Here is an 11,970-nt window from a genome sequence, read left to right on the forward strand (position 1 = left end):
TTGTGTATAGGATGTGCAAGGTCAGACAACACAGACATAATCTGTTTCCCCGTGTTCTTTATATAGATAGATTTAAGAATCCAGCCAGGATTTAAATCAAACAACTGTCACTTTTACACAGTCCTACAGTATATTAAAGTTTGATTACAAAGACACTTGGGCAGCCATTGGGAGACAAATACCAGATGGTGAATGAATGGGGACGAGTGGACCAAACTACTGTTAAAAATATATCTCAACGTTCGTCATTGAAAGCAGAGTCGGAGTGATTGACTTCCAATTCTCAGAACAGTAATCACACATTATTCTTCGCAATTCTTCTGGATAAGCTTTTAAGAAATGTGGGGTTTTCTTTTAAACAAGCTATGATTAACAAGCAATCGGTGCAGACCTGTCAAGCTCTGTGTGCGAACATTTCTCCACCAGCATCAGAGGTACCATTATAATTTATTAATGAGAAAAATGCCATCTTTAGCTATAGACAAAGCAAACACATATTAGCGTCGTATTAAACAGCACCTTCAGCCAGGTCTGATGCAGTAGACACACGTATTAGGACAAACAAACAAAGAGAAGACATTAAATTATTTGTCTAATCATTCTGCATGTCAGAGGTGATATCAAATATAAAATAGAAATAAAGACTTTTTATATTGCTTTCATTATGACAGCTAGGTGCAGGAGTATCGGAGCCATTTCTCACAATAATTGTTAGAAAACGAGTGGAGGTTTTCACATTGTGAATGTTCTATTTTCTTCCTTTTTCTGTTCCTTGTGCATAATGGCAATGTCACATGACTCGAGAAAGAGACCTCTGGGGTTTGGCTCCTTTACAAAGAAAAGGGGGAAATGTTGATGGATCCCGTTGTCAGAAGAGGAATGTTGTATCAGTCCTTTCTGCTGTGCTGCAGTAGAGGCGTCTACGCAGAGCTGGAGACTGCCAGCTTCTTCAAGTGGTCCATGAAGACCTGCAGGCTCACGTCGTCAGTGAGGATCGGGGATCCCGTCTCCTGTGGAGGCACAAAAATAAAGTTGATGAGCAATTTATAACTTTATAAACTTGTTTTCACCGACCTCATTAACACTAATTAATCAAACATATTTATCACTAAAGGTTCACTTGTCTAAGACCTCGCTCTCTTGATAATCTCATTCTCAGACTGCCAGAGATGAAGAGTAAAATATGGTTCGGCTCTTCCAGCAGATAAGAGATTATTGCTATTGTCCATTTTCAATCATCCCCACTTAAAGCAGAGGTTAGCTGATCCAAGACCTGCCTTTACTGACAGTTTGACTTTAATTCTTCTGTGTTGTCAATACAGTTTTTAATCAAGGCTACATACAAATGGTGAGATTGTACGGTTTTCTGAAATATCAGAGTACACATTTTTTAGACATCAGATTATTTTACATATTTCCTTTAAGAAAGCTTTATGAAAATGTTCTGTACCTGTCCCCAGGCGTAGAGGTTGTTGTGGGTCTGGGATGGGTTGACCTTGGAGAGCAGAAAGCGAGCCTGTGAGCCTCCATGCTCCGTGTCAACGTAGCGCGGCATGGGGAACCGCGTCTGCAGGATTTCCTGGGCGTCGTCCAGAGGAGCCTGCAGCAGCTGTTTGAAGTTCTCGTACTCCGTCAACTCCTGGTAGCCTGCCTTTCGCCATTGGGCTATAGTCTGGAGATTGAAGAGAAAAGAAACAGGATTAAGAAGTGGTTGGTGAAATCTAAACAAATACTCGCATTTCTAGTCAGGGGTCTGCTGTCTCACCTCTCCATGGTAGATAACCAGCTGGAAGAAGGTGTCCATGAGCAGGATTCGATCTGGCAGGATGCTGCTGCTGTCCAGGAGCACCGGCTGAGAGGGACAAATACATCGAGGAAAACGTTAAGTAACAGTTAACACCAAACACTTCAGCACTAACACACATTTGCTCTAGACACAGTGTGGAGGCTTCGAGCAGTGGCGAAACTACCGGGGTGGCAAGGGGTGGCAGCTGCCACCCCCCAAAAAATGCTTGCCACCCCACTTGCCACCCAGGTTGTTAGAAGTGTCTCCAATATACATTTATTGAATGGTATTATATTTTTTGCTACTGAAGCTGTTGATCTCATTGGTAACTTGTTTAAGTTTAAGAACTAAAATCTTTATGTTCCCCCTCCCCTATAAAATGGTTGAGTCCATGAATCCTATTTGCTCTCTTCTCACCGTGCGCATCTGCCGCTTCATTCAAATGAAGACAGAAACGGTTTGAAAGCCAAAGAACTGGAGACAAGCCAACTGTACACTTGCAGTGATGAAAAAAGGTACAGTACAGCTGAAACTTGAATCAAGAAAATGTGATGGGTGGTCATATGTGATAGACAATTCCGTTGTAATTTCAATCGTTTATTTAATTGCTAGCTTGCAAAAGTCGATAGGACTAGTAGCTAGCTCGCTATACAGCTGCATTAAAATGTGAGAGGATGACTCGGTTATATGCTATAGACCCTATTGTGTATGTGGTATAAAGGCTGGGATGAATTTCGAATTATAAATATGTTAAAATTAATGTTGAAATTACGGAGAGTCGCGATTCCCATTGAAACGGATGGCGCCGCGGTTAGCATTCATGAGTGAATCTTTTGGTAGCTAGTTAGTTTAGCTTTGGTAAACATGATTTTGTATGTAATAACCTAATACATAATACATATGTACATGTGTATGTAATAACCTAATACATTAGAAATTCAATTGGCCATTTAGAAAAGTATTTGTCATTATGAAGGGAAATATGAATTGTTTTGCTGCTGGATATGTGAATATGTTAACTGTTTTCATTAGCGATTGGTATAAATAAATACATATAGACACCAGGCATGTGTGTTTCCAACAATAAAAAGACTTGACTTGACTTGACTTTGTGTGTGTGATTTGCCACCCTTGAATTTAACTTGCCACCCTTCTGCCACCCCATGTAAAATTTTCTAGAATCGCCACTGGCTTCGAGGAAAGGAAAGCTGGACTCGTCTATCATGAATAGTAATGGTGTGGAGGGTGTGAGGCTGACCTCTGGTGGTCCATGGAAGGAGTAGGAGTAGAGGATGGGCTGCATCATGATCAGGGACTGGGTGAGGTCCTGTCTGACAAAGTGGTGCCTGTAATAGGACGACTCATCTGGGCTGTTGTTGAACACCTGCAGGAAGGGCGACCGCCGCAGGTGGAACATAAACTGCAGAGGACGAGATAAATAAAAGACAAGTTATTAAATGAAAATAAAGAAAGATTTAAATCTATGAAGTTGTGGCCACTGTGTTATAATGACAGTGTATTAAGAAAAATTTTAATCTGAACGATAGAGAGGGAAAAACTCCAGTTACTAGAAGTTAGGTTTACCTGTGGGTAGAGGGACAGAGACTCTGACAGTTTGAAGGATGAAGGATCATCTTTATTGAACTGGCCGAACTTTTGACACTGCACCCAAGGGAGACAAGACATTGTTTAAACACTGAGCAGAACAGAACATAACCTTGCACATCACACAGCAATATAAATAGAACATTCATAGTGCACAATCCTAGCGATGCCAAGAATGTATGATTGCTCTCGTCACAAAGCAGGGAGCGGTTTGTTTGTGGGTGTGTCACTCACCAGGCGGATGAGTTGCCTGTCGAGCCAACGCAGGACATCAGGCCCCTCCTCCGACTCGGCTCTGAAGACTCCCAGGCGAGCCATGAGCACGGCGGCTGCTTCTTGGTCGAACGACGACTCGATGTGCTGAATCTGGGTCTGCGCATCTGCCCAGCTAGGGTAAGCCAAAAAAAAAAAGGGAGGGAGAAAATAGAGATGCGCAGGTTAGTATGTGAGGTATGAATGACGCACATGCCAAAGGCGTTGTCAAACAGGAATGTAAAAGTCCTTTCCGGTGAAGCTAATATTGATTCTAGCCGTCACTCTCTTGAGTAAATATATGAATCACTATAAGACCTATTTAAAGTGACAGGTAAAGTGGATATTCACTTGAAAGGAACTCACTTGTATGTACAGTCTTATCTGACCTAACGTATTAAAGGTCCAGTGTGTAAGGTGAAAAGGATCTATCATAAATTGAATCTAAAGTAATCCTAGACCATGTACACACCTGGTATTAACATACTGGTTTTTGTGATACATTACAAGCAGATTGCTCTAAGTACAGGTGTGAAAGGTGTGGTGTGGTCTGGGCCTCATGTGTCCACAATCTTTTAACATGAGAACGTCCTGGGCTACGCAAGAATGACCCTCTTACTCAGCGACGTCCTCTGATTGGCTGCAGTTTGACTATGAATCAAATGTATTTGGTCTCTTCTCATTCGTTACCACAGCATCAATGTCTATAGTCGTCCGAACTGGACAAACTAAACAAATTGTTTGGTTTTCTTTCATGTTCGGAAGGGGGAGGGTGAGGTGAGGGGTATTCAGCTGCAACTTAACCGGTTTTCAGAAACGATTGGTTATGGGAGTTTGTGAGTTTGCAGCAGGAGATTGTACGGTCAGATGCATTCACAACAACAGAAAAATCCCTGGAGCGTTCAGGCGAGGCATACAAGGCCCGGGCATTATGTATTAATTTCCACTGCATAAATCATGTGAATGTCCGGGGTAACTTACTCAGACATTTGGGTTTTCACATACAGCCCTTACGGGTAATTTCAGGAGATTATCTGAAGTTCAGTGCATGTCTGAAAGCAGCTAAAGTTGTATTTATACCAACAATAAAAACGGAGTCTTACTTCCTGGCGATGGTGGTGACTCGTATCCTTCTCTGTGTATTGGAGTGCTGGTACTGGGTTACAAACTGGATCGCCCCTCGGCCACCTTGCGGGACTGGAGCATTGTGCTGAACAAACAGATAACAGTGGAGAACGTTAGAATTCCGTTGACAATCATTCCTCTTTTGTGTGAGCTGAACAAAAAGGCCTTCTACTACAAGGAGTATTCCACACAAAAAGCCACTGTTTGTAGAGTTGACAAAGCAAAGCCTTTATCACACTTCTTCACTTATTTGATGCAATCAGGGACTGTCATTTCATCAGAGCGCCATAATCCTGTCAGCTCAAAAAGCCCAATTCAAGTTAATGTCCTTTACCTGATTGACCACTTCAAAGTAAAGGCCCAAAGTGGTGGAAGGGGTGAGACTGCACACTTTCCACTGGCTCGTGCCACCGATGCCCATCTCCTGCACACAACAGAGAACGTATTGTGATAAACGTTGGTAACTAACAGCTCTCAGTTTACCCAATGACAGGGGAAGGAATCTGATCTTAATGGCCCACTTTTATCGGAGGCTGTGACTCACCGTCTCTGAAACACAGGAGCCTTTGGAGTTGAGTGAAACGCATGGTCCGATGGCCCCGCAAATCTTCAGCTCCCTTGATGTCTGTGTAGACAGAAAATGACCAGACTTAAATTCAACTTCTCTAATATCTTAACATTTAAAGCCAGAATGCGGCATGTAATGATAATATATGACGATAGAAAATCTCATTTTTACCTTGACTTCCATGACACCTCCAAAGGCCATGCGGAAGTCTCCATTGTAGTCTTTACTAAAGACTCTCTGGAAGGTCTGCTTGAACAGCGAAGTATTGAAGGAGTCTCCCATCACAATGTGGCCCCTGATTAAGTACAGCTTACGATTAGTACCATAAAAGATGCTGAAGAAAACACAAGACAAATAATTACACACCCTTCAGCAATTAAAAAAATAAGAGATGACGCACCCGGTGAGATTAGATAAACACTTCATCTCCAGAAGTCCAGTCTGGTCCAGGGCACAAGCATAGATATCGATACTATGGCCATTTACTGCTGCGCGATTAGCCAAGGCTTCATGATACTGTTGGATAAAAGACATGAAACACATTAATGTCAATGAATATAGCCTCTGTGCTTAGTGCAAGAGGGACTTGACTTTAACAGGTGGATAGTCAGAGATTTTATTTAAAAATAAGGTGTAATCTTATAAGAGGGACATGGACATGAGAGTTTACCTTGGTGGCTTTCTTGAGGTGACGAGCATTGTCCTTCTGGATGTCATGCCAGGAGCGGATGGGAGTTTTCAGCTCGTCGCCCACCACATTGCCAGGGCCCTGAGTGGGTGGCCCGCCGATGAACAGCATCACACGAGCCCCTGTGTTGGGGAATGTTCCCTGTGGGGGAGCAGAGGAGGAATCTGGGGTTAGCCAAGGGAAAGTACCACAGTTTTTACATTGACACAAAGTAGTTCTACTTGATGTAGATGCTGACTGTGTAACTGCTCATTAACCGGAGCTTTCAACGGTAAGACTTATCCGTCAGTAGGTTTTGTTCTATAGCATTGTGCTGAATCACGGTTTACATGCTGTAAATATTGAGCTCTGGTGGACAACTGCCCTAGTTCGCAATTTACCATTTTAAAGAGGAGTGTAGGGTACTGTATACGAGACTTTACAAATACAGTTTTAAAACAGCCACCAAAGCCTAATTATAATATCGAAAGCTTTATTGTATTCAGTCATTTGAAAATGATTTTGAAACTCTTAATGCCAGCTGAACAGAATGTCCTGTGTGGGTAGAATTCTAGAAAAGGGCAAACCTGATAGCCAACACTTAGGACAAAGTCCACAGTCCAATAATGTGGGAAAGTTCAACCCACAATGGCACATTGGAAATAGGCCAAGCAGTGACATAGCTGCGAGAAGCCTTCAATATAATGTTACATTTGACAGCCAGTTCGACGTCAGCGCTGACTCATTTCTTAAGGATCAAAGTATATTCTTTCACTGAGAACACTAAACACAACTGAGCTGATAGGGGGTCCCCTGCTTTTTGCAGTTCTAGTTTATTTGTAAAAAATACCTATTTATCGAGTCAAATGCCTCTCGACAAATCAGTGAATCTGGAAACAAATTCATTCTAATCAGGACTAATCCTATCTGCTGAATGCGAGTAGAGTGGGGGGGGGAAATGATCTGTTGCACTATCAGTTATATAACCATGCAGATTAGCAGTTGGAGAAGAGAGGATAATGATGGCAGAGGGAAAAGACAGAAGGCAAACAAGGAACGAGCTCTAGAACAGACAAAGTACATGTACTGTTCCTGCAGCAGATATTTATCAGGCATTGTGTGTATTTGTGAACAGTTACATATGACACAACTGTCTGAAAGGGGCTAAAGGTCGGGTTGCTGGGAAGCACCTCAATGAACGGCTGATAACTAATTTGTATCAATGGCATATACACAATATGTGTTTGTCTTAGTAACCAGGTTAATCTGAGTTAAACCAAAAATGAAAAGTACAATATATCCGCAGTCCACATTATTTGTTCTTCTACAAGTGTGAGTAATGTACCTCCAGCAGGCCGACAGCAACAGACAGTGCAACACCAGTGGAGCGGAGTGGACGTTTGCCCTGAGGGACCGGCCAGGGATCCCTCTGAAGTTCACCGAGCAAGTCTGTCAGATTCATGTCGACCCGGTGCACCGGCTGCAGGAACCTGGAAATGAGAAACAAACAAACCCATGTTGAACAAGAAAAACACACAACTTTATTTTATTGACAAGAACATGTTCAAAGTGTAACTCTATTTACCTGCAAGAGGCTGCAGAGTCCTGAGGGGCCAGGGGGCGACCTTGCTGTCCTGATGCTGCGGGCTTCGATAAACCTAGCATCTCCTGAAACACAGACACAAAGAAAAACACACATTATTGAGTTGAGCAGAGAGTTTTCATGTCAGCTTCAAATATCAAAATTGCTTCCATTTTCTGAAAGAATACCGAAGGCATTTAAAGTTTGTGACCAGATACCCAACTTTATATTTTTCTTATTCCTCCCATTCCAAATGCCTTTGCCCCAACCCACCTGGATCTGTTTGGCGGACAGGTCCTTTGTGCCTCTGAACACGTAGCTCTTGGCGATCCCCTCACAGCTGAGCTCATGGACCTGGACCATGCGTCCGAATGTGATTAGGCCCACCAGGGCATTGGGTGGCAGCAGGCTGAGGGACATCTGCAGGGACTCCTTGAGGGCCTGAAGGTCCTCCTCTTCCAAACATGTGTCCACCACATACAGGAAGATCAGAGGTGTTGGCTGTCCACGCTGTAAAGAGGCAGTAAACGGGTTACACACTGACGCAATCATGAGCTTCATTTCCACACACTTCATAGTATTCATTGAAAAAGTGGCCTATCATTCATTTATTGTTTCATTCTTTTATTCAGCAAACTGAGGATGAATTCTAAATGTACATGTTTTTGATGTATGTACTAGTAGAGACAAGTTGTGATTATCAGTGGCTCATATTACTCCTGAAAACGAAATGAAGTTACACTTGTTAGCCACTATAGTAGTATAAGTTTGACCCCTTATTGGTGTATATGTGTAACCTAACTAATCTTTATTATTGCCAACTGTATAATATCAACTTATCAAAACATGATATAATAAAAGGCAAATATCTGTTAAGTGCACATAAGTATTTGATAAATTTTTCAAAATCATTGTGCTGGCATCATGAGCCTTTAGAAAATCCTCCATGAGCACAGAACAAAGACCACCCTATTGTTAGATACATGATGTGCACAGGGTGACACTGCACCCATTGATTTAACCAAGGGCTTAAATATAATATAAGAAGTATTTACCTTTATAGGTTACTTATGGAAATCAGTAATATTCACCTTTGCACAGTACAACTTCAGCACAAGTGGTACTGAGGTCGGGGTGCAGTCATGTATGTAGTATTTACCTGCACTATGTACTCAATGGTGGAAAACTGCGGCATGAGTTCAGCTGGCTGGTTCACTTCGGATATGCCTGCGTATGAGGGAGGGAACTGCAGAGACAAAAGGAAAACTGGGTAAACCAACCTGATAAAGGAATGTAGTTGGTCCACATTAATATGTTCAGCCTCATTCAAGTCTATGTAATTACAAATATACAGCGTTCTTTTGACGTCAGTACTTACAGGGTTCCTTTGAAAGCAGAAGTTGCACGCCCATATTTTTGCCCTGAAGTCCACTTGACTGTAAAAGAGGGATTAAAATATAAGAATACAATTAGCAGGTGTGTTTACAGTTTCTATATAACACACCTAGAACTTCTAAAACATCAGAAAAATGCAGAAGAGTCAAAAACACAGCACAACATTTAAATAGTCAGCTAATGGTTTAACACAATTCCTGTGTTTCCTATTAATTCATCTGTTTGCCTTTGTACTTCGATGGCACAGTTGGTTTTAGCCGCTGTTATACACACATAACGACACATTACCTGCACACACACTCAACTATTGAGAGGCTGCAATTCCCATTTTAAAAAAGAGAGCACAATTATACCCTGAACCCAAATAGATACTGTTTTCTGGTGTTTAAAGCTGAAAAAGAGACATTCAAACATACAATGCAACATCTGACATTTTTTTTGTTTGACTCACCACAGTGGGTTAAGCACTGCCTTGCAGTTGGCCCGGCTGCACAGGACAGGTTCGTATTGGACCGGTGGCAGGTCGGGCCTCTCCTTGAGGGGTGTGAAGAGGCAGGAGACCGGGGCCACCAGCCTGGTAGCTTCCAGACGGCTGGAGGGCCACAGGTTCCAGCTGAACCTAACCCCGTCCCTGTCTTCATTCTGTTGGATGAACTCCTGGTAGGTTGCCATCACAGTGCTTCTGGAGAAAGAGTCCAATACACCAACAGATGAGGTTGTTGGTCCGATGGAATAACTAGATGCAGTCGTCTAAAAGTGTCCCTGCTTGTATCTGTGTGTGCAGGCTAACTACTCACACTGGCTGCAGTGAACACCTTTATACAGGTAGTCCCTCCTCCCCTGGTCTAAAATAAGACACTCCTGAGCTAAAATAAGACACAGATGTTCGAAAGCGTGACGCACAGACGTGTCATTGGGAAACCTGACTAGCATGTTCTGATGATACAGAACAAAGCTGAGGAATCCTAGCAGTATTAAGGCTTCTCCCTCGGCGTCACAGATGTTCTAGACACGCCAAAAAATCGTCACAGGCATCTTGTTGTAGCAACAGTTCACACTCCGTGTTACTCATCATATAAGAGGAGCCTAAACAACAATATTTATGCAATGATTAAAATAAACTAGTGTTGCATCACTTGTCAGCTTGTCATAAGATGTAGTGAAAAATATATTTGGCCAGACAACTGTGCACCTGATTGGAATGCCACTACTGGTTATCACCAATGATCAATAAGTCTACAAATAATTTTGTTAAGCAAAAAACAACCTGTTTGCTCTATAATGAACGAAAACAAACCAATTTTGAGGGATATTTCATAATCTCACAGACCCCAAGTTGACGTTGCCTGATAAGAAGTTCACAGTCCAAAGATTTTCTGTTTACAATCACATGAGTTCGAGACAAACGAAAAAAATTATCAATAATAAGTATCCGGATCCGGGACTTCAAATAGTTGCATCATTTTGCAAAAGAGTCTGTGTAAAAGCTGTATTTCAATTGATCAAATAAATGAGAAAAATGGAGATATTGCATGTGACAGTTACTCTGTATGTGATTGTAGAAAAAAGTGCCTTCTCAGATAAACCCTGTATTGAGTCATAGCTGAAGATAAAATTGTTCCATCCCAAGTATCAGCAACCAGTTTGAGTACTTTGTAATTACATGTGCATTTTAATTTAAAGTTAACATTGTGCATCACTGGCTGTTACTCTTAATTATGTAATTAAAAAAAGCTAATATCTTTGGGTGGTGGAGTGATGGTTGAGCAGATTAAACCGTTTAAAAGACACCACCTTCTCTTTAAGAGCTTGAGTGGAAAATAAGTAAATAAATGATGATTGTTTAGTTGACGTGTATCCTGGTTGTGACCTTTGATCGGCCAGATGAAGGAGTCGTGGGGGCATTGATATTGGTTATTTGATATGGGGAATTGATTCCCCCGTTTTCCCCAACGAACAATACAACAAACTTGTGAATTTCTAATCTAATCTAATAAAAGAAAAGCATCTGTCAACTTCAGGCAGCAAAATGATCCAGGTCTACAACACAGGCAACAGGCCACGTATGATGACTGATGATGTACAGCGAGGGTTGTGTTCCTGAGCAGCTCCTCTACTCTTGTTTCATTCATGTAACATCATTTTAACCGTGTGTACAGCCGTGTGGCATCACACTACACAATAAATTAATTCTCGACGCTGCTCCGTGGCTCTTGAAGCTAAAATGCTACGTTGAATAGCAGCCGGTGTGTTAGCTAGCGGAATGTAGCATTGACCCACTTCCTGTGCCTCCCTCAGCACGAAACCCGGCGGCCTACTTTCCCGTAAATGTGAATTAGAGCTCTTACCTTTTATTTGATGTGGGAGTGGACAGTACAGACAGAGGAATCTCTCCCAAACGAGCTAGAGCATTTGGAGGGGAAAGGCCGGCGGGTGTGGAGATGGAGGCAGAAGGACGACGGTCGGTGAGCGGATCACTCCCTGTCTCAGCCGCAGTCCGCACTTTACTACACTGACGTGTACCTCCCCGGCCTCTCCGCTGCCATTGGCTCGTCTCTCTGTGACTGGTGTGACGTCGCAGATGCGAACAGGAAGAGGGGGGTCATGGGAAATGTAGTTTATCACGCTAAGCTTTATTAACACGTCGGTAGGTATCGGCGGCGATGACGTCATCGCTACTGTTTATTGAGTTGCCTGATAGACCTGATAGAAAGTCAAGTAGAATACTTCTCTAACATGTACTGTGTTAGAGAATAACTATTATCTACATAGGCCTTTAGAGGGGATTATGAAAGTTGTATTGTAGAGTAATGAGAATAATACAAAAATGTTAGTTATCCATAGTTACAATACACATTATTCTCAAATTATAAGCAATACATTTCACGTTTCAATTTAATAGCCTATATGTAGTGAAATATGTATTTACTAGGCTACTTAAGAAGACCTACAATATTATTTTATCTGAACCATAGGCTATTAGAGGGAAA

General features: G+C 42.1%; 1 protein-coding gene across 2 annotated transcripts; it reads right to left on the minus strand.

Annotated features, from left to right (window-relative positions):
- Positions 1–40: 40 nt before the first annotated feature.
- Positions 41–11,504, minus strand: sec23b (SEC23 homolog B, coat complex II component). 2 transcript variants are annotated; one of them, XM_062387678.1, is made up of 19 exons: positions 11,329–11,504; positions 9,432–9,659; positions 8,964–9,021; positions 8,745–8,831; positions 7,859–8,095; positions 7,589–7,671; positions 7,349–7,493; positions 6,007–6,165; positions 5,737–5,852; positions 5,508–5,631; positions 5,313–5,393; positions 5,103–5,192; positions 4,747–4,853; positions 3,626–3,779; positions 3,371–3,448; positions 3,045–3,206; positions 1,766–1,852; positions 1,451–1,672; positions 41–1,010 (listed from the first exon to the last, which is right to left on the minus strand). In XM_062387678.1, the coding sequence occupies exons 2-19, from the start codon at positions 9,650–9,652 to the stop codon at positions 921–923; spliced, it is 2,301 nt and encodes a 766-aa protein (XP_062243662.1). In that variant the 5' UTR covers positions 9,653–9,659; positions 11,329–11,504; the 3' UTR covers positions 41–920. The 2 variants fall into 2 exon arrangements, with proteins under 2 accessions (XP_062243662.1, XP_062243660.1); XM_062387676.1 differs by having other exon boundaries at positions 9,432–9,662.
- Between the last annotated feature and the right edge of the window lie 466 nt (positions 11,505–11,970).

This window comes from Platichthys flesus, chromosome 5 (genome assembly GCF_949316205.1).
Source record: "Platichthys flesus chromosome 5, fPlaFle2.1, whole genome shotgun sequence".
NCBI classification, from domain to species: Eukaryota; Metazoa; Chordata; class Actinopteri; order Pleuronectiformes; family Pleuronectidae; genus Platichthys; species Platichthys flesus.

Coding starts and splice junctions, on each gene's coding strand:
- sec23b (XM_062387678.1), bottom strand. CDS start 9,652: ATGGCAACCTACCAGGAGTTCATCCAACAGAATGAAGACAGGGACGGG. Junction 4,854..5,102: donor ACTTTGAAGTGGTCAATCAG/GTAAAGGACATT, acceptor CTGTTTGTTCAG/CACAATGCTCCAGTCCCGCA. Junction 1,011..1,450: donor ACCTCTACGCCTGGGGACAG/GTACAGAACATT, acceptor GTGCCTCCACAG/GAGACGGGATCCCCGATCCT.